A 23,748-nucleotide genomic window follows, 5' to 3' on the forward strand; every position below is an offset into this window, starting at 1 on the left:
AGACTAGGGTTGGACTAGATGCTAGTACAATGCCTTCATTCCTGAGTTTACCTGTTCTTCCTTCCTCACAGGCACTGCTGTCATCATTAAACAAAATAATAAAATGTGGAGGAGGAGGAGACATAGACATTAATCAATTTCAAACATGAAAAGTATAATTAGAAACTTTGATAATGGCTATGGAAGGAAGATAAAAAGACTCAAGAAAGCACATAAACAAATAAATGAGGAGATTATCAAATCCAGAAGCTTTGGCAACAATCTGGTGGAGTGTGTAGCAGTTAACTCAGAAAAAGAAGGAGGGGGAGGGATGAAATGCATACTGGTAAGATGGAACCGCTTGACCAAAGGCTCTTCAGCAAAATGAAGTATAGCCTTTCCAGAAACTGGAAGATCACCGGTGATTAAAACCCAGATAGTAAAGATGGAAGGGCAATGAGTTTTAAGAAGTTAGAAGGGCCAGCCAGTCCAAACAGCCCCAGGTAGGCCATGGTCTTGTACCCTGGTAAGTACCCTGGTCTTGATCCTAAGCAACTGGAAGGTAGTTAAGGGTTTGAATCAGGAAAGTGATGACCCTAAGCTTTACATTTGAAAATACTACTAGCTACAAGGAAGAAAAGTAACTAGAGGAGGCAAGGATTGTTGTTAGCCAATGAGGAGACAATTGCAATAGTCCAGGCAAAACGTGAACCAGACTCAGTAAGAGTGAATTTTTTTGAGAAATTCTTAAGAAGAAAAATCTACAGGATTTGATAATGGGTTGTAGTTTTAAGGGGGTGAGTGCAGGAAGGAAGAAAAATATCAAGTATACCCCACTGGTTTCAGAATTGTTAAAAAGTGAGATAGAAAACACTATTTTAAAAATGGCAGTCTTTTATGGCAAATGTAGTGTCTGCAAGACTTATAAATAAGAAGCCACTCTATTTCCATTGCATGAAGGGAGTCAACCCTGGAATGAATTGCAAAATGAATCAGTATAGACAGGAGAAGCAGTCAATTTTTTCAAAAACTTTGGCCATGAAGTAAAGAAATGAAGACACAGTAGCTGGAGAAGGTAATATAATGCAGTGATAATGTTGTAGTGCACATTACACTTCCATTTATGATAATTTAAAAAGTTGAAAGGAAGTAGCTAACAAAGAGTATAGCAAAGTGAGAAAAAGCTCGGGGGCTCAGGTCAAACCGTGGTTCCTCTACCTGTTCCTATTTCTAGAGACTGGGGACGAGTGGTCTAACTTCTCCATGCCTCAGTTTTCACAATGGAGAAAAAAAAAAGATAATAATAATACCCACCACTTGGGCTTGATGAAAGGGCTCAGTGAGCTAAGTACATAAAGAGCTTGAGCTGAACTCCTGGCACAATTGAAGTGCTCAGGAAATGGTTGTTATTAAAAGTACAAGGGAAAGACATTATGCTATTCTTTTTTTTTTTTAAAATCACATTTGCTAACTGAATTCAATGTTCCATGGGGCAAGGATAGGGGGAGGACGCCCTGTGCTGTGACATGCAAGAATGTTAATGTTTGCATTTGCTAAATCTGTATGTCTTGCAGATCTTACTGAAGCTGGTCGTCTTCTGGTCCCATGAAATAGCTACGTTTTCCAGTTTTGCAAGTAGGCAAGCCAAGCATTAAGTTCCTTTTTTGTAATTGACCATGAGCGTGTTGAGTAATATGTGGATTATTTCTCCCTCTTTTCTTTGATCTTCCCTCTTGCCAAGGATTGCCTGACAGTCTGGTCCCTAGCCAAGGCACCTCCTCAGAATGCACTGAGATGGAGAGGAAGTGGCCCACAATAGCAGAGATTTATGCCAGATTATAAGTACTTGACTTTCTTAATCCCTAAACAAGGAATTCCCTGAAGGAACTTCAGAATGAAAGAGACCTATGAAACATGGTTTTGGATAGTAGTTCTCAAGTTCACTGTGCATCAGAATCACTTAGGAAGTTCGCAAAAAATGAAGATTCCCAGTCTCACCCCACCTGGCAAAAAAATAATCAGTCTCACCCCACCTGACAAAAAATAATCAGTAGGAGGAAGCCAGGAACCTGCATTAAAAAAAAAAAAAAATCCTTCCTCCATCTCTATCCCAACAGATTCTGAGTGAGACCCTCTGAAACCTGGGTCTCCATATTGCACCAGCTATTCCTGACTTCGCTTTACTGCTTTATTTTTTTTTTCTCTTCACTTTCTAATAGACAATCATTTACTATTGTAATTGTTTACTTTTTGTCTCCCACACATTTCCAGTAGAAATTAAGTCTCCAGATGGTCAAAATATATGCCTGTTTTTCTCTCTAATGTATCTCAAATGCCCAGCATCGTGCCTGACCCATGGGAGACCTTCAGTAAATACTTGCTAAAATTATTTGAATTGAGTCCCCACACTCCCAGCCACCTCATCTAGGAACTTCTGCAGTGGAAACCTATTTTTTCCCCAGGAAAAATAATTTGATAATGTATAATTTGTTGTAAATTTTCAGAAGATGGAGATCCAAAGACACTTTGAAATCATAGATCTGCAGACCCCAAATTAATAACCCTTGGTTGTTATATTGCCCTGGTCCCTGAAATTCACCCTTTAATAGTTGCCATAGTTATTCACCTAAAAGTCACATTTATTTTTATTTTAGGATTTTAATTTTTTTAATGTTTATTTTGTTTTTGAGAGAGAGAGAGAGAGTATGTGTTGTGAAAGCAGAGAGGGGGCAGAGAGAGAGAGAAAGCGACAGGGAATCCTAAGCAGGCTCTGTGGTATCAGTACAGAGCCCAACACGGGACTCAAATCCATGAACTGTGAGATGACCTGAGCCGAAATCAAGAGTTGGATGCTTAACCAACTGAGCCACCCAGGCGCCTTCTAAGATTTTATTTTTAAGTAATCTCTACACTCAAAGTGGGACTTGAACCTACAACCCCGAGATCAAGAGTTGCATGGTCCACCAAATGAGCCAGCCAGGTGTTCCTAAAATGTCACATTTAATTATGTCTTTTCCTTGACCAAAATCTGGAAGGAGGACTCCTCATACCTTACATGGTTCCCAACTCCCTCAATGCAGTGTTCAAAGCTGCCCACAGTTCAGCCTTGTGCACATCACTTTTCCAGTTTGATCTCTCCCAAATCTCTCACACCTGTCGCCAAGTGACTGATGAAACACATAAGTTTTAGATACGAACATCCCAGGCTTGCATTCTGACCCCACAAGTCCCTAGCTATGTGATCTTGGATGAGTTACTTACCTCTGTAAAGCCTCGGTAAGTATGTAAAGTGCATACTCAAATGTATTGGGGGGTAGAGTGAGGGAATATATATTAATACATGCAAAACACTTAAAAATGTCAGGCATAGAGTTGGCACTCAATAATTGTTGAGTTTCACTGGGTGTTATATGGAAACCAACTGACAATAAACTATGAAAGAAAAATAATAATTCTTGAGTTTTATTCTTCTAGTCTATATGTTTGGCTCATAGTATTTGAAATAACTTTCCCCCCCGTCCTTTCCAATATCCATTAGCCTAGACCAAAGTTTGTCAAGCTTTTTTTGTAAAGAAAGAGAAATGAATGTTTTTGACTTTGAGTGCCATCCTGTATTCTACGGTTATTACGAAGCCATACATGATATGTAAACAAATGTGTGGCCATGTTTCATACATATTATTTATAAAAACAGGTGGCATGTTGGATTGCCCCCATGGGTCACAATTTTCCAACTCTGAACTGAACTAACTTTGGAACTTTACAGCACTGACTTCAAGCTTCTCTGAGCCTCTGTGTCCTCCTCTATTAAATAGGGATAATAATATTACTTCCCTCATGAATGCTGGATGATTAAATGAGATAAAAGCATGCAAAGCCCTCAGCACAGTTTTTGGTATATGATATGCATCTCATAGACAGGATTATCTTCATCATCCAACAGACTTGCCTCAAGCTCTTCCATGATCTGCCCATATCCACCTTGCCTACTGAAAGAACATTTCCAGACTCTCTTTGAGTTTCTTTCTCCCACTTTTCTAACACTGTTGGAATGTCAATTGTATTATTTGAAAATAAGTCATGCATGAATGTAACATATGCAAGTAATTATAGTTACTTATGTGACTCTTCTGCTTCATCCACTAGACTGTGAACTCCTTGAAGGCACAATCTGTAACTTACTCCCCTCTCTGTATCCTGTTCCCTCACAGTCTCTGGCATACACTAAGCACCCAAGGAAGGGAAGAAGATGATGGTGATGGTGTTACAATGATGGCGACGGTAGTTATGATAATGGTGGTGGTGGTGGTGGTGGTGGTGGTGGTGGTAATAATGGTGTGTGTATGTGTGGGGGGGTGATCTTGGCTGTTAATTTCTTTTCAAAGAACAGTCATTTGGAATTCTCTTCTCAGTGAGAGCCAAGAAGTGTAAATAGAGCAAACAAATCTTTCTGGCAGAGAGAGGATCTGCTAGAAGGTCAGACAACCACAACAAGACCAAAATTATACATGGCTCTTCCTAGAGCAGCATGAAAAGAAAAAGAAAAAACAAAACAAAACAAAACAAAACTCACATGATTGGAAGTCAGGAGACCCAAGCACTAGGAAAGAATCATTCGTCTATAGAGTATTTCACAGTCTTCAAATTGCTAGCAGAGGGTGTATTAATTTTTTGACATGAGAGCCATCTGGTAAAATTTACCACTATCCATTTTACAGATGAAGAAACTGAGTCTCAGAGAGATGAAGGGCATCACTGAGGCCAGAAGCCACACCTAACTGCTTCGAATTCAAAACTGGTATGTAACTAAAGCAAGCCATTCCTGATGTCTGTGTCTTACTTTTAATATTTGTAAAATAAAAAAGTGGAGCTGTAAAATGAAGAGGATATGGTTTTAACATTCCTCTCTATTCATAAATGCTGTGTCACTGCAATAAAGTGCAAGATATGTACACCTTTCTCTTCCCAATATTAATTTAAGGAGTAACACTGTTAATATTTCTGGATGGGAAATAAATTTCAGATCACAGGATGACTCTTCTAATCTCAAAATATTTCCCTTAGTTTCAGGGTAAAAGGTATTTCTGACCCTATCACAGCACTGGGAACTGGGGGATGAGGTGGGGTGATGAAGTTAGCTCAGAATTCTCACAGTACAGATAAAGAAACAAAGACCAAAACAGTAGAAGCATTCATGTCCAATGCCATATAAGAATCAAGGGCAGAGCCTAGTTCAGATTCCAGATGTCCCAATTCTCTCATTGTCCCAAGGAACACTCCCAATCCCAACATGGATAGAAATAGATACAATGCCTAGTTTACAAATGCATAAAAGTAAGGTCAGCCCCGTAGTCAACGGAAGAGATGGGTTTCGAATCTAGCTCTGTCTGGCTCTGCACCAAGACACTCTTCTGTTTCCCTCGCATGGAGTCTCTTCTTCCTTACCCAAAGGCTAAATTAACAGCCACACAAAGTCTTATACATTAAGCACTAGTGGTACTGTGTGGAGTCATTTAACAAGTGGAGGGAGGAGATTTATATATTAATCAAACTGTCCATCATAAAGATTTTTTCCTGATTTCTTTGTTCTAAATCACAGGATGACATGTAATGAAGGGCTCCTTTCCAACTGAGGCACAAGGCGTCATCCTTTCCTATGTATTTATGGAGATGGACACAAGGAGATCCCAAACCCCAAAGGAGCTAGTGTCCAGGGGTCCCTGAGGCTATTCAGAGCACATCCTAACCCTGGTCCAGAATGAGAGGCTAGAACTGCCTCACAGACCTCAGGCAAGCCACACCCTCTCTCTGACCATACACTGCCATACAATGCCATACAATGGGACTCAGAAGTTGACTGAGCACCCCAAATAACTCAAGGAGTCAGAGGTTGTTACATAGAAAACTGGTTCCATTCCCCATCAGGAGGTCTGTAGGAGAAGGAAATCCTTTTACTCTTGGTGAAACTCCACATATGATACTCCTTACCAATGGGATATGAACTCCAGCAATGTTTATAAAGTGAGAAAATGTTTCTATATTCCCTCCATCCATGATCTGCCCTTCTGGGATAACCAGTGACGCCTCCCATGCAAAATACAGATCTTACTCTAAAATGTCATGTGCCTAGCACTTTGGGCATCTTCAAAGTTATAGAGTACTACTTAGAAGAGGAAGTGCCAAAGGAAACTTGAAAAAAGGAAGGGTCAAGTTTAGATGAACATCACTTCTATCATTATCATAGAGAACACTTGTCCATTATGTGCTATGTGCCAGACACTATGCATTCATTATCTCATTTGATCCCCATAAAGACCACATTCTACAGATGTGGAAACTGAGGTTTGGAGAAGTCATTTGGCATCACACAGAAAACAGGAGATTGAGGCAGTATTCCAACCCAGCCTGAGCAGAGCACCAAGCCTGCGCTACCTGATTCCACTCAGACAAAGTTTCTTGCAGGAACCTCAGAAAGAAACTCACTTGGTCTCTCTGCCTTTTCAGGTAGAGAAAGCAAAACCCAGAAAGGAAAAAAAAAAANCACCCTGAATCCGGAGGGGTGTAAATATATACATATTTGGCTTTTTTGTTATAGTTAGTGTGAGGACCTTTCATGCACAGAATTAGATTACCCACGATGCTTAGTTCATGATTCAAGCTCATTATTGCACCATGCATGGTTAGGCTTTATGTATTCATCCAGTTAGTATTCGTTAACTAGCTAGTTTTAATACTTTAATAAACGCCCACAAATCCACCACCCAAAACACGAGCTAGGAACTTGATATCTCCATGTAATGAGGGCTCCCTCATGTCATTGCCCTGCCTCTCTGACTCAAGACTACCATCATCCTGAGTTCTACCTTCACCATTTCCTTGGTTCCATTTTAAAATAGTTTATAGCACCTGTATTCATTCCAAAAATGTAGTGTCTTTGGCATGTGTGTATCTGTTTTAACTTAAAGTGTAGGGGGGTGCCAGGGTGGCTCATTCAGTTGAGCATCCAAGTTCAGCTCAGGTCATGATCTCACAGTTCGTGGGTTTGAGCCCCACATTGGGATCTGTGCTGACGGCTCAGACCTTGGAGCCTGCTTTGGATTCTGTGTCTCCCCTCTTTCTCTGCCCTTCACACACACTCTCTCTCACCTTTGGGACTTCTGTTCTTCATTGAATATTATGTTTCCTCATCTCATATCACATATCACTATAGTCCATTTTTGTTATCTGCTGTAGAACATTGCACTATATGCACATTCCATTACACACTTATTTAACTGCTCTCCCACTGAGGGGTCTTCTGGGTCATTTCCAGAGGGCCCCTTTTGCTGCACAAATCTAACCTATCTAATCCTTCCTGCATATCCTAAGTATCTCACTGCATTCCAGACAGGTCCAAATTCTATGAGCTAGTTTGCTATAACCTATATGATCAGGCTCCTTCCGACCTCTCTGGCCTCATCTCTGCTTTCCCTCTATCTCTTGATCTTAGTCATGGGGGATGTCTTCCAGTCTTCATATGGACCATGTTCTTTTCTGCTTCTGGTCTACTGGCCACTCTCCCTACCTCCTTACTCTTATCCCCTCTCTGTCCTCTATGAAGCCCTACCTGACTGCTTACCACCCCCTAGCACTTAGCCCAGTAGAATGCTACGATGGGAGTGAATAATCCATAGCATCCTATTGGTGCTGGTCAGACATCTACTGGAGTATCTTCTCTGCAGGTACAGGACTATCTATCTGGGAGTTTCTGCAGAGGGAAACATGGGGACCAAGTAGAGATGATTTAACCACTTTCTTCTTCCTAAGTGAAGGACTGGCATCGCTATTCTTGGTTTTTATGAATTGGGGTTCCTGAAAGACTGCATTTAGAGAAAATGTTCATGAATACAATTTTGCAAACCAGTGAACTGAGTCATTTATATGGTCTCGTCAAGCCCAGGCATGCTGTAATGAAAAATGAGAGATGTGGAAAAAGGAAAAAGAGGAGATATAACTTCGCAATTAAGTACATAGGCTCTGAAGTAGATCAACTTTGAGCAAATAACTAAACATTTTTGAGGTTTCCTTACTTGTAAAGCGGGCATGACATTAGGATAAACCATATGGAGTTACCATTTTTATAAATTAAAAAATGATCCACTGTTGGCAATTTCACATGAATCACACCAATATTTATATCTATTTCATAGATCTGGAGGGAAAAGTAAATGAGAAAATCCAAGTATAGTACTGAGGCAGAGACTGTCAGGTTTTTAACGAACCCATGTATCTTCTTCTCCTAGGCAAACAGATAGAATATATTTCTCTGTTTTTGTTTGCAGACAGATGTGTCCAATGGCCAAGTTCTAGCCAATAGAATGGAACTGAAATTATATTTGTTACTTTCAAGCTTGGCCCATTTAAATTTCTCACATATGATCCTCCATGTTCTTTTTTCTTCCACAGTGACCGTGGAAACATCAGGTTGATGGAACACAAAATAGAACAAGGTGGGTATCGGAACCATTTCTCAGAGTAAAGCCACACATCATCAGAAACGTTTACCTGGGACTCTGCACAAACAAGAGATAACTTCTATTGTCTTAGGCCATTGAGATTTGAGGATTTGTTGGTCATAGCAGCTGTGCATGTACTTAAGACATGGTAGGTAATCAATAAATGCCAGTCATCAGCATGATGATGATAACAAGACAATCCCAAGTGGACAAAGGGCCTACAAATGCAGGAGGTGGGAAGATTGATACTTAAATGTGACGCAGTGACTGTGTCAGGGGAACTCACCTCCTTGGTACCATTGTCTTGGATGAGGGTGTACAGTGGTACCACACGGTTGATTTCCAGCAGCACTGGTGTGGGGCTCAGCTGCTCCTTGCCCGGCCGGCGGCACAGGTGGCAGGTAGAGGGACAGCGGCCTTTCTCTTCACATCGGATCTCCACACCTGAGATGAGCTGGTCGTCCGACAGCATTTGTGCTGTCAGCAGACCTGAGAGGTAGGTGATGAAGGGCATGGACTTGAATTCCTTCTTGCTGCCCAGCTCTGTGGTCTCTGGAGAGGGAAAGAGACATTCAGTATTGTTTGAAAGGTCAGACTCTTGTACCCACAGAGTCCAATGTGCTAAGGAGGCAGTATCCACTGGAAAGGAAAAAAGATCTTAGAGTGGTTTACTCATGATGCCTTGGAAAGCACATTGGCTTGAGGACTCAAGGTGTCAGAATGGCAACTTGTTTTACAATTCATATTGAATAGCTCCTTACTTTCTCTGGGCTTTGGTTTTTCTGTATTTAAAGTTAGTTGGTTAGATAAGAGAATTCTCCAAGGATCCTGTGAGATGTAAATATCCAAAGATATCTTTCCCAACAGGAAATTCCTGTCTACTGTCAGTTTACATAAATTCTACATTTCTTTTGAGAACTTGTTCCAGTCCTACATTTTCCATGAAGTTTCATGTAATGGGAGAAACATAAACTGGAGTCAAATCAATTTCCATTTAAACCCCAATTCTGCTTGAAAATAGCAAGGTATCTTAATACCCAAAAGCCTTTGGAGATTAATTCTGTAAAATTGGTTATACTGTTTTTTTTTTTAAAATTTTTTTTTAATGTTTTATTTATTTCTAGGAGAGAGAGAGAGAGACAGCGTGAGCAGGGGAGGGTCAGAGAGAGAGGGAGTCACAGACTGAAACAGACTCCAGGCTCTGAGCTGGCAGTCAGCACAGAGCCCGACGTGGGGCCCGAACCCACGAACCGCGAGATCATGACCTAAGCGAAAGTCGGACACTTAACCGACTAAGCCACCCAGGCGCCATACAGGTTATAATGTTAACTGAAACGGTGATAAACGGCAAATGAGACAGAGGAGGTGGACCTACCTGGAAACGAAATGGTTTCCCCTTTCTTTCTGTGCTCATCTGTTCCCTTGTTTAAATTTCTTTTCCTATCTTCTTCACATGCACGCTGACATCTAATTGCATATGCTCTGTTCTGTGCTGTCTCTCTTGATCTGTACAGTTAGCATTTCCTACCTCTGTGCCTTTTCTCACCTTACTTGCTGCCTCTCCAAATGTTTACCACCCATCAATGCTCCATTCCAATATCACCCTCTTCAGGAAATCTTTTCTCCTTGCTCTAGTCCTTCTTCTCTGAACAAGCATTTCTGTTGATAATCCCTTTTCTTGTTAAGTTCATTTTCTCATCTCATTCTCTGCTGACCTCGCCAACCATATTACCAGGTCTTAGAGATGGGACCACGTCTCCTACTCTGGCCTTCCTCACCCTGTCTGCTTCAGTGTCCAGCATGGTGATACGGATGTTTTGGAGACTTCATCAAAGAGGAAAATTACAGAATTCTGAATGGCTAGAATGACATTCATGATCTAGTCAGGAGGTTCCAAAGTCCTTCTGAAGAATTCTATGGATCCCAAGAAGCATCTCAACAGTTGCTTGCAAAGGACAAGAAGGAAACTGGGCAGTTGGAACTTTAAATCTACCTCTCGGCTTCCAATAGAGCTGTGCCACGTGTATCTCTTCTCTAGACTGGTCTTCTACATGAGACTTCATAAGAAAAGAGTAATCTATGGCTATGTCAAAAAGCTTGAAAAAATAAAGTAATTAGTATAACCCAGGGAGTTCCATTTACATCACAGACTATGTGAATGGTATTCTCAAAATTGTGCGATGCATAATCTGAGTGGCAAAACTGGGTGGCCCTATAATAAACGACAAGGCTTGGTCTAGACGGCAGCTTCTTCTAAGCCTAGTAGAGTGAAGGCATGTTCCTGCTTCAGTGGAAACAGGGGCCCTGGGCACCAAGGTCTGAGAGAGAAAAAGTAGGGTTGTCTCCTGCTTTTGCTCTTGGCTTGCAGTGACTTGCAGCAGTGATCTGGAAATGGGCTTGTGAACGAGAAATACAAATAAATGCAGCCTTCATTCATTATTCTCTGGGCCCTCGGGCCTGGGATCTGGGCTCCACCTTTTCTGTCTGGCTGTCAGCAAATGCTTATGAGCATCAGATCAAAGGCTCTGAGGGAGGAAGACAAGGCAAATTCCAGCTAACCAATCCTTCAGAGGGATTAAAGAAGGGTAGTTACTAAGATAAACAAAACAAAGCTGTGAAGAAGGCATCTCAGCAGCTGGGCAGACAGAGACAGTCTTACATACAGACAAGTCAAAAGAAGATGATGATAATGACTTCTGGAAGTGTGGGCCAGAAGGAACAGCTTTGGAAAAAGGTGACTTCAGACTTGGGAGAGAATAACCATTGAGGGGAGAAGGTTGGAGGGCAGTCAGAGCTGTGAGGACACTAGAGGGACAGTTAGCCCATGCACTCTGATCCAGAGGTCAGTAAACTATGGTCCATGGATCAAATCCAGCCCTTGGCCTTTTTTTTTTAAATAAAGTTTTATTGGAACATGTGCATGCTCATTCATTTATACCTTGTGTATGGCTACAATGGTACAATTGAGTAGTTGCAACCAAGATACTATGGCCCACAAATCCTGAAATATTTACTATCTGATCCTTTACAGAATAAGTTTGGGAACCTCTGCTCCAGTCCTAGGTTACAGCTGGGGAAACTGAGTTTCAGAAAGAGAATCTACCTTTGGTCACACAAGAATGTGACAGTATAATGGTAACATTGGCATCAATTAGGCCATCAATACACTTAAACTGTGAATCTCCCATGAGAAAAAAAAAAATAGTGAGGCACCTTTTCTCCATAAAACATCTTTCAAAAACTATGGAAAAAACATACATTTGAAAATGGTAATCTGGTACAACCCTCCCATTTTAAACAAGGAGAAACTGTATCCTAAAGGAAGAGCACTAACTCTGAGTTAGTGCTCTTTTTGGCACAATTCCAGTCTCTTCTGTTAACCAATTCATCACTTAAACTACTACTTTTATCTTGCATTTTAAACCATAGATGGCTTACTCCTCACAGCACCTTGCCATATGGCATATAATATAACTGGGAAGGAAATATGGTGTTGGAACTAAAAATTCCCTTGATCAAACAAACATTCATAGCCACTGGGTTACAGATATAACTATCCATTTAACAACAAAATAAGCTATTGATGGGGCGCCTGGGTGGCTTAGTCGGTTAAGCGTCCGACTTTCGCTTAGGTCATGATCTCGCGGTTCGTGGGTTCGAGCCCCGCGTCGGGCTCTGTGCTGACTGCCAGCTCAGAGCCTGGAGCCTGTTTCAGTCTGTGACTCCCTCTCTCTCTGACCCTCCCCTGCTCACGCTGTCTCTCTCTCTCTCTCCTAGAAATAAATTAAAAAAAAAACATTAAAAAAAAAAAATAAGCTATCGATCTTTTCCAATAAATCTCTCCCATCTTCTTTTTTTTCAATCTATCAATCCTACAGGTGGGGTTAAAAGCTCATGGTCTAGACTAACAGCTGCCTGCAGTAGAAATATAGAATTCAATGTTGAACTTAGAAGCTGGTTTTGCAAAAGGAGGGTAGTTGAGTATCACCTGGTCCAAACCCATTGCTCAACAAATGAAGAACCTGAGACCTAAACAGAGAAAGAGACTTACCTCTATATTCCATGCACATTTATTAACAATGATCCTTTTTATAAAGATTGTATCATGCCTAAGTTATGATCTGGATGAAAGTTACAGCAGGGAAGCCTTTAACCATTCAATTAATTATTCCTCTGTAGACATGACAATTGTGAAATCTAACTATTTCTGATCCAACCTCACTCTGTGTCTAAAGGCATCTTCAGTTCAAGTGCTAGTTCTTCAGGAAGGCCTCCCCTGAACTCCATCACCATGCCACCAGTCTATATAGGGTTTCCTATTACAGATTCTTGTAGCATCCTGTCCTATCCATCACCTCTTAAAGCATCCAGACTATAAACTCCACGAAGACTAAGACCATATTAGTTTTGCTGATTCCCATATCCACATTTCAAAGAACATGGAACGCTTTAGGCTTTCAGTAAAATTTTCAATAAACATCTGCTGAATATGCATTTATAGACCCTGCTCACCGTGCTATTTTATCAAAGCATCGATAAGTTGAAGAACCAAGATTTGTGCCTTTCACGACCGACAGTTAACGGATGGCTTATAATCAAGTGACAACCTCTTCCCAAAGCAAAATTAGCTTTCTCAGTTGGAAGGTTTACGGATGAATAGCTGATCAATTTGCCAGTTGCTAAGACCTCCTCTGGGTTTTCACATAGGCCCTTGCCATTGAGGGGATGGGAGAGTGCAGTTAAAACAGCCTGTCTCTAACAGGCAAGGATCAAGAGCATTTTTGAAGAGACTTATCCTCTGTTCACATTTCCCACCCCTCTGAACAATGCTTCCAAAATAGGATCATGTCTGGTTTCAAGCCCAATTCAGTTCCAATGACACTACAACCCATTCATTTGAGAACCTGCCAACTGAACTCTCTTTTTTCTCCTCCCAAATTCCTGCTGGGTAGGATTTTTTTTCCACCAAAAAAAAAAAAAAAAAAAAGCAGCAGCCTCAGTTGAAGTGACAAGTCCTTGTTGAGAGGGCAGCCAGGGCTTTTCGGCAGGAGGCGATGGCACTGCTTGCCCTCATCCAGCAAACAAAACAAAGGCAGCAGACGAAGGGCTCCTGGGAGAGCCAAAGCCCTGCGAATGTTTGTTCAATATTCAGCCACAGTGCAGGGCGCTGCCTCCCAAGTCAGACAGGCTTGCTTTGGCAATAGGCATGCACTTGAAGCATTTAAAGGCTCCACAGGGACCAGAGGGGCTCAAATTAGAAACGTTAAGGGTGGGAGAAAGAGGGTGAGACTTTTATATCATAAAGAATGGCCTTTATTACAGCGATGGCCTCCCAGGAATTGCTGAAATGGGATCATTTCTTAGGCGGAGTTACAGTCTCCTGTTGGAGGAAAGCAATTGCTCTGAGGCCTGACTCAGGGACCCACACAAATATCCTTAACAAAGGGAAAGGAGCCAGCTAAAAGGCCAACTGCAAGGCCTGTGCTGGTGCATTGTGCAATTCAAACTCCCCAGGCGAACAGTCAAGGTCACGCATCATCAGTGTGCCCTTCATAAGTTACAGCACCGACCTGACTGAATGAGTTCTTGGGAGGATCAAATATGGTACCTGGCAGAGGATAAGCACGCGGTCCGAATTAGTTGTTGCTGCTGCTGCTGCTGCTGCTATGGTTGTTTTAATTCTTACTGCTGCTGTTGTTCACAGCATGTTACAACTGCAATTTCTATTGAGACACCAAGATAGAATAGAAATGAAATCCCCAAGCCAAGCCCCGATATGCAGAATTTACAAAGGATACAGATCCTACTTTCCTGCTCCCAAAACTTCCGCAAGAACAAGGAAGTAAAACAAGGTCAGAGAATAGATGGGAAGGATTTAGGAGAGATTTGCTTTAGAGCGGCTATTACCTAATGTTTAGAGTTTCTGGCTCCCAAGTGAGAGACATGTAGAGCGTGCTACCTTCTAATCCCATTTTGTAAGAAGGAGCCTCGAGAGTGACTCTTGGAGAACTTGGTATGTGTCCCCTATAACCGGGAAGATAGTGGACTGGGGTCTTCCTCCACCTGCAAAAACTCTAGTGGCCTGTGGCAGCAGAATGGGGTGGGGGGGACTACATGGGGATGAAACCCAAATCACAGAGGCTGCCAGTGTGAAAAATGCTCACATCTTTCCCCTGTACCAGGTGTGAGTTACATACGAGAGAGACCTAGAACAGTTGGCTCTAAGTCCCACCCAAGAGGAATTCTAACAGAAATTGAGAGGTTCATCCCAGTGAGAATCCCTGTGAGGTAGGCCACTAGAGAAACACAGGTGGAGGGGGTGGGTAGCAGCCAGCCTAAGAGAAAATGCATCATCCCAGGTTTTGGGGAAAGCCCCCCAAAAAGCCCCTGAGAGAAAGGGCAAGCTTTAAAAACTGTCAAGAGAACACAGAGCCAGATACAAGGGTACCAGGGGATGGATGACCTTCCTAATCCTTACCACTTCTTCCTCCCTCTGCTTGGACCAAGGAGGGAGAGGAAAAAGAAGTGTGAGGTTGAAAACCAAAATGAAGGCCAATCTTGCCCCACCTCTTAATGCCCCCACTACTGGGAAGGGCAAGGTGGCTTGATCTCTCAGATTTAGAGATTGGATTAAAATACATGGACTAGAGATTCTAATTTCTGACAGGAAACTGGGTTAGCAACTCAAAATGTCTATATCACTGTCTAGCCCATAAAAGTGAAAACTGATTAGATGTGCCCTGCTATAATCTTCATCCAGGAGCAGAAGATGATTATCCCACTGAATACATTAAAATGATCATGAGAACCAAGTCACATGTATACTTTTGAACATACATATATTCATAAACTGTATTGTGAATATTCTCAATTTGTATTACCAACTGAACTGTTTACATCATCGTCATTATATTTATCACATTTTAAAATTTAGGTAATATGCGAGTTCAGTTAATAATTGTCTCCCCAATTAAACTATGAGCTCCATATAAGTGAGGGCCATGGCCTGCGTTAGTGACTGTATGCATTCCAGCACAGAGTTCACTGTCTGATGTAGTGTAGACGGTTTACAGGTAAGTATCTGAATAAATGAAGGTGATCTGATCTTCCTTCTCCTTAATCCCTTCCATTCTTAAAATACTTGTAAGACTTAAGCTCACTATCTCAATTTACCACCATAGCTCCAAAGGCAGACAGTCTTAACCTTACTTTATAGAGGTAAAAATAACATCTCAGAGAGATAAAGTAATTGGTCCAAAGTCAATTAAAGCTAGTAATTAGCTTAGCTTTTTTTCTTTATTTTTATATATTTTTTTAAAGCAGGGGCACCTGGGTGGCTCAGGTGGTTAAGCATCTGACTTCGCCTCAGGTCATGATCTCCTAGTTGGAGAGTTTGAGCCCCACATTGGGCTCTGTGCTGACAGCTCAGAACCTGGAGGCTACTTCAGATTCCGTGTCTCCCTCTCTCTCTGCCCCTCCCCTACTCATGCTCTGTCTGCCTGTCTGTCTCTCTCAAAAATAAAAATTAAAAAAACATTAAAAAATAAAGTTTATTCATTTATCCCAACAGAGAGAGGAGCAGAGAAAGAGAGAATCCCAATAGGCTCCTCACTGTCAGTGCAGAGCCCAATGTGGGGCTCCAACCCACAAACCGTGAGACCCTGACCTGAGCCAAAAATCAAGACCTGAGCCACTGAACCAACTGAGCCACCCAGCGCCCCAGCCTAGCTTTCTGTACTGGTTCCCCTACCCCTAACATTGTCTACGTTTCCTCTCCCCAAATCCTGTAGCACTAACTCTTACTCTTGCACGATGAATCTCTGTTGCAAACACTTGGGCCTTCTCTGTTGTTGTCACGTCCAGACTACACCTCCAGATAACCCCACCGAAATCTTTCCATAAACTAAAGCATCTCATGGATAAAAGGTATTTGAAAGCTCACCTGGTCAGAAATCCCACCTAATGTTCCATTCACCACCAAATCATCCTCTTCTTTTTAGAAACTTTTAATGCTATAAAGCTCATCATCTTTTTAGGCTTCCAGTTCCATTGTGGAACAGCTCCGTTAAATCTAGATGGCTTCCCACCCAGGAGTGGCACTTCTCATCCTAAGCATCAGACCCAGACCCAGAATTTTGTACTTTATGTAACTGGACGTCCTATCTGAGGTACTCAAGCCTGTCCCCTACTTGGGGGTCATGCTAAGAATAACCAACTAACTAGGTGGATGAATCCCAACCCCAGGAACCGTGGGGGCATTCCTGAGTGGGTTCTGATAAAGTATATGTGTCTCAGTGAGTGTGCATATGCAAATGTGTATATGCGCACATGTGTGCATATTTAAGGAATGGAAGGGAAGGCAGGTCTACAAACTGACAAATCCTAGGAAAACTGATCTCTTGATCTAACCTAATTCACAGCTTCTTCCCAAAATATACAAACAATAAGCCCATTTGCAGAGGGGCAGCTATAACACAGTGACTTGCTTGGGTTTAAACTCTACCTCTTCCATTTCCTGGTAGGTGGCCCTGGACAAGTCACTTAACCTCTCTGAGGCTCCATTTACTCATCTGTAATATGTTGATAATGTTAGTACCTAAATCTTGAAATATTTGGAGGATCAATGAGAAATAGAACCCAATCAGGAATTTATAAATTTTAGGGTGTTCAGAGCACTGTCAGAGAGCCCTTGGCCTTCACTTCAGCATTATGCAGCTCCTGTGCAAGTCTGGATCTGTAAATTTTTCCTGTAATCTGCAGTGCTTTAACCACACTGTCAGGAATTTCTCCTTAAACCACCCACTTCTTACCTAGTGGAACACAGGAGACAAAGGTAGAATTGAACACTGAAGTCCAAAGCTACTGAGCCAGATTCCCTGATTTAGGATCCTTCTGGGCAAGTCACTATCTCTCCAACCTTGGTTTTCTTCATTTGTAAAATGGGAACACTGATTCCTCATTGAACTGCTCTGACCGTCAAGTAAGAGATGCAGCCCTAGCTGATTTACACCTACGATCTCATACGGCCCTTGCTATCATACTATAAATTAGGAATGGTTGCCCTCTTTTACAGATAAGTAGACTGAGGCTCAGAGTGACATAATATAACCTTACAACAAGATAACTGTTTCAAGTGAAAGCAGTAACATCTCTGAGGAAGCAGTTAAATCTGAGGAAGGTCATGCTCTCTGCATGGCAAGGAGTGCCAGCCCTGGATGCTGACAGTACCCCATATCCCAGTAGTGGCAATTGTCATCTGTTTGTTTGCAAATTAGATTCTTTCATTGGATTTTTTTTTTTTTTAAGTACTAAAATTCCAGTGTGGCTCTGCTGTGTTATTTGTCCTAAAGAAATTAATGGGCAGAGTGAAGGATCCCAGTACAGCTCAGTGGACCCAAAAGTGGTCCCTTCCACGTTCAAGGTGTGCTCAGGCTCCATCTACCCCTCCTGGAAGGGAACAGTCAACATTGAAGCTTATCATTTACTCCTCCCTGTAGTGGGACTAGGTGGACCCTGGCCAGAGATGAGAGGCTGGAAAAAAAGGTCATCTGTGATCTCCTGCTGCCCTCTAGTGCCTGCGTTAGATGACTGCTCTGGGGAAAAATGTGTTCTTCCATGCCCAAGAGTGATTACTGTGTGCAAAGCAACTTGCTAGGAGCTGAGGACAGCAGGTAAGACAGTAAAGGACTTGGCTAAAATACGAGGAAGCCTCGTGTAATGACCAAATGGGTTATAAACAAGTAATTGCTTAGAAGGCCTATTCAGTGCCAGGTTTGCAGCCAGGCGATGGGGGTGGGGGGTGGGGGGGACAGAAAGCAGAGGGGTGAAATTATGAGCAATGATTTGTTTCAATCCCAGCAGTACCCAAGTACAGAAGTTTTACTGAGTGTATCTGCTAAGGAGAAAAAGCCAGACGAGAAGCAGAGAAGACAGACTGGAGATGAGACAGAGAGAAAAGATAAGCAATGGAGCAGAATCCTATAGGAACCAGGAAGAAACGGAGTCCCAGGGAGCACAGGAAAGGATGTGGTCTGAATGTAAGACAAATCTAAGCTGGAATTTCATCACGGAGTCAGGGCCTCTGGGCACAGCTATGCACACTGTGTATGTACATGACAAGTAACAAGGCAAGGGTCAGCCCCACTAGCCATGCCTGTGACCACCGGATCAAATCCAAGTGGAAGAGCACTATTTCCTGATTTATACAAAAGCTGACAGAGCCTCTGCTCTGTTATGTTTACTTATTATAATTTTTTTTTTGCTCTATTATGTTTAAAGTAAAGCTAGTCTCACCGACAGTACAGAGTTGTTAGAATCCAAGATAATGTGTGTTCATGCCACCCAAGAAATTTTAGTTCTTACTGTTACTACTATTATTATAACAACCTAGTTTTATTTTTAAGATATGGTGGGATAAGTCCTTGAAAAGAAGGGAAAGGGTAGAAAGGAAATTCACATTTTCTGAGTTTCCATTCTTTTTTGCCAAGCACAAGAGCTTATGAATCTCACTGGTTCCTCATTAACAGTGCTTTTGGACTAGGGGGTATTACCATTGTTATAACCATATTTTACAAGTGATAAAACAGAAGTTCTGAGAGGTGACAGAACGCAGTCAAAGGCTATTAGGTATTCGGGGCAACTCCAAAGCTGATTTTCTGTCCAGTGGAGCACAGAAGCACCATTAAGAGGAGGCCTGTCTTCTACCTGAGATCCCATTCTCCCTCTTTCTTAAAAACTCTGCTCAAAACTTACCCCCTCAAGGAAGTATTCCAAGATTAGTTCATCCCAAATTCTATTCTCCCCCCACTAGCTTCTTAGGCTAGGGGTCAACGATTAAATGCTCGGAAGGAATCAATCCTGGATAAGGCTTAGGGAATGAAGGTCTCTGGAATGCTAGAAACCTGCTTCAGACAGAGGCTCCCAGATCATGTTGCTTGGAAATGACCTTGAAGCAGTAGAGCAGGCCAACAAGACGTACCGGGTCACCTTGTGGCCAGCAGGAGATTACCAGATTTGGACATCAAGGAGACTGTGACCCTGAAGTGGGGTCAGTTGGACGCTCTGGTGTGTCACACTTCTAACTCTTTCCGTTGAAATCTTAATACTCAGGTTAAAAGTTCATCTTTAAACATGCTGACCAGCATACTTTTGGAGAACAGATTCAAGGTAAGTTACTTCTCTCATTAGCATCCCTCTTCTCTGTAGCTGTGCTGCTAGGGATAGGGAGAGAGACTAATGGGCCCGCCCATCAAAAAATAAAATAAAAATAAAGGGCTAAGACCATTAAAGACTCCTTGTCATACTGCTGAGGAAAGCAGTAAAATTAATATTAATAATAGCTATGGGGCTCCTGGTGGCTCAGTCTGTTGAGTGTCCAACTCTTGATTTCAGCTCAGGTCACGATCCCGGGGTCGTGGGATCAAGCCCCACATTGGGCTCCACACTGAGCATGAAGCCTGGTTAAGATTCTCTCTCTCTCTCTCTCTCTCTCTCTCTCTTTCTCTGTCTCTCTATCTCTGTCTCTCTCTCTCTCTCTCTCTGTCCTTCTGCCCTTCTCCCCTGCTCATGCTCTATCTTCTCTCTCTAAAAAAAAAAAAATAATTAAGTAATAGCTATGATTTTACAGGGACATATCACAGCTTAGATGTTCTGTTATTTACTATGCATACATTGTCTTCCTGTGGTCTGTACAAATCTTAACAATAGTGAGAAGTAGGTTTTGTTACCACTTTTTAAAAGATGAAGCAATGGAAACCTGAGCCGAAGTCAGACGCTCAACAGACTGAGCTACCCAGGTGCCCCGAAAATAATTATTTTAAGTAGCTTCAAAATGCAGCAATTTTGATTTTATGTTTAATGAGAAATATTCCAAAGGGGGTGGGGGAGATCTGCAAATAAAGCTTAAACTAAGATTTATTGCAGTTATAATATTGGTATTGTTATTTTGGAACTATTATGGATATAATGTGGGCTATAGCAAATAAATAAGCCATTACCTTACCATCACTAGGAACTAATATTATAAGCAGAATAGGCAACCACTTCAGGTACAAAGAAGTTGAGAAAAATTCTGTACACTGAAATTTCCACTGCAAATCATACAAACTTATGATTCATTTTTATCTCTTTAAAAATAAGCATTTCACAGTTGTCTCCACTGAAGAGAGCTAGAAATGATGACAAGCTAATAGCAATGAGTATCCCTACTGCCTAGACTCTTGTTTTGAAGTACCATTGCCCACTAAAAGAAACAAAAGATTCTTGGGAAAATTCCTTATTCCGGCTCTGGAAGAGATATGATACAGGCTGTGCCTGGGACACATTGCTGTGCCAAGAAGCAAGATCTGCCAAAGACTGATGTGGTCATTTCAAAAGGACATAGAAACCCACCTAGAAGGCCTCACACTGACCTAACATTGAATAAACTAAACATCAAAGAGAATGATGACTCCAATTGATTGAAATGGATCAAACAAATAAGTTTCCTGTAATTCATCGTGTACTTCAAACCAAAACCAAAGCCAAATCTAAAACCAAAAAGCAAACAAAACCTATTGATCGCCATTGAGGATGGCTAGGACACTAGGTCATTATCTGAAAATTGATAAAGGAATCCAGTATTAATCAAGCTTTTTATCAGGGTAACTACCTTTTTCTTTATGGTAATACTGCCAGTAATAAGAGGCTGGAAGAATGACAGATTACAAAATTGCCATTTACAAGCTCTAATAAAACAGGAGATCTAGACAGCTCTCATCAATGAATCCTAAAATCATTAGAAGAAAGGCTGATGGGAGAATGTCTAATCAGTGGATCAGATGTATACCACCTAAACTGCTGATCAATCTTAATATCGTTAAATGTAGTAAACCAGACAATTAAATACCTTTGCTATGATGCCAGACAAAGCACATAGCACAGCCTGTATGCTGGCATTCTTTGGGCCCATGCATAAAATTCAAGAGTCTGTGAACTTCTTTAGGGGAAAGAAATACATCTTTATTTTAAGAATCCTGTAAATTCAATTTAGCATTTTCTTAAATTATGAATGAAGGCAACAAACTATAGTAGTATACCACTTCCAATGACTTTGATAATAAATTCACATATATTTCTATCACATTACAGTCTTTACAAATACAGGTATTTCCAAATACTTACATTCGGTACTACTTAGAAATTATAGGTTATTAGACTCTCCACTACATCTTGTTAGTAATAAAGAAGCACAGAATACATTACTGATTTGGGTTTTTTAAAAACAATATTTTGATAACTACCTGATATCATTTCTTTCTTATATAGTTTCTATAAATTTAATTTTATGAATTAAAAACATGATTCTGATATACGTGGGTCTGCAGTCTTCATTCAGTCTACACAATGGGTTCATGGGACCAAAAAAAGTAGACATTTTGATCCTTACTTAAACACACTCATAAAAAAATAAAACTCATAACTTATAAAATTTTTGAAGCATTTAAAGAATTTTGAATATGAACTGCTAGATGTGATAATGATGCTGAGAGATGATGTTAAAAAATAATCTTCTGTTAGAGACACATATTGAGATATTTAAAGGAGCAATGATATTCATATGGGATTTGCTTTAAAAGACTCCAGCAACAAAAAACAAATTGGGAGTGGGATAGCTAAAGCAAAATTGGTAAATTATTGACAACTCTCATTGCAGGGTGATGGGCACATAAGGAACCACTATACCATTTCCCCTCCTTGTGTGTGTGTGTGTGTGTGTGTGTGTGTGTGTGTGTACTTTTCTTCATAAAACACAGGGAAAAGAGGGCTGCCAGAGGATTACAAAAAATCAGTAAAGGCAATTATTGCTGGGGAGTAAAATGAGGAGGCATTTTTTGCATCTACTGCATGTACTGTTTTGAGGCTTTCTTCTAAATACATTTTCATTTGCATTATATTTAAAATTGAAAAAATAGCAACCAAATATTCCTACTTTTGTAAAACTAAATTAGAATAATGGTTAGCAATGACATGATAAAAATATATAAGGTAGAGATGGGCAGGGGTTGGGGAAAGGAGACTGTGTCTGTGTGCTGCCAGCCAGTCTGACAGACTGCCACTTGATGGTGTGGGTGGTGAAAACCACCATAAAGAAAAAGGTGGATGAAACCCTGGAGCTAAGATAACAGGAAATATGGAATGAGGTTGGGATGTGGGTCTTAGCAGGAATAAGGCCCATGGGAAATTTTTCAGTATCCCTCACTTAGCACTGAGTTGAGTTGAGGTTGATGACCGCACACAGAGAATGTTCTCTGAGCAAGCCTCCTAATGCTACTAACATTTATCAAGTACCTACTCAGTCAGCGATTACTGCTGACCTTTGACTACAGGTATTAGTTCAAACTATTAGAAAGTGGGTCTGTCCAGTGCACATAAATGTGTATGATATTAAAATAAAGCTTCAAAATTCTGAACCAACTATTTCCATATCAGGTCAAGAAAATGAAAAAAAAAAAAAAAACCCTCCCTGCACAAGGACATTTACGTAACCTTATTTGTGATGGTTAANTACATATGTATATACATGGGTGTACATGTGCGTATACATGTATATATATATATGTTTCAAACATTTTCCCATTTTAAGTAAATATGGAAACTTACCTTTATTAGAAAAACACTTGGTGGATACCCAACAAGGTCATAAGTATACACGAACAGATTAAAGGAAAACCTTGTAAATGTCTACATTTATATGAATATAACCAACATAATGGTTGTATTAAGGTGATGAATAAAGTTGACTCTTTTTATATGCTCTTTTATGCTGTAAATTTAAATTGAAGTCAAACATCTATTGAGCATCTACCACGTACTGGGTGCAGGCCAGACTGAGAAATATACAGGCACTAAGTATGGCATATGTAGATGAATATCAGAGTTTCAGCAGAAAGTGGACTAACGACGGGGGGACAGACAGATAGTAGATAGGGATATGTAAATAGAATAAGAGATTGAGGGAAGGGGGAAAGGATGGAGCCTCTAAAATGGCCTGCAATGATCTCATCTTCTTGATACACACTGCCTATTACAGTCTCTTCCACTTGAGTAACTTGCTTTGAACCAACAGAATATGGCAATATGGGATGTCACTTCTGTGATTAGGTTACAAAAGACTGTGTCCAGACCCTCTCTTGCTTTGATGAAACAGGCTTTCATGGAGTGGTTCACATGTCAAGAACTGTTGGAAACCTCCAGACAAAAGGCAGCGAAGAATGAAGGCCCTCAGTCCAACAAC

The 23,748-nt window shown here is 41.1% G+C and overlaps 1 protein-coding gene across 3 annotated transcripts in view; it reads right to left on the bottom strand.

The window, feature by feature from the left end:
* ASTN2 (astrotactin 2) overlaps positions 1-23,748 on the bottom strand; it is an 881,037-nt gene that overhangs the window by 179,195 nt on the left and 678,094 nt on the right. For all 3 annotated transcript variants that reach the window (XM_077769932.1, XM_077769931.1, XM_077769933.1), the window contains one exon: positions 8,761-9,026. In XM_077769932.1, coding sequence (XP_077626058.1) covers positions 8,761-9,026 — 266 coding nt within the window. The remainder of the gene's footprint in view (positions 1-8,760; positions 9,027-23,748) is intronic.

This window comes from Crocuta crocuta, unplaced genomic scaffold, assembly GCF_008692635.1.
Source record: "Crocuta crocuta isolate KB4526 unplaced genomic scaffold, BGI_CrCroc_1.0 scaffold95, whole genome shotgun sequence".
NCBI lineage: Eukaryota > Metazoa > Chordata > Mammalia > Carnivora > Hyaenidae > Crocuta > Crocuta crocuta.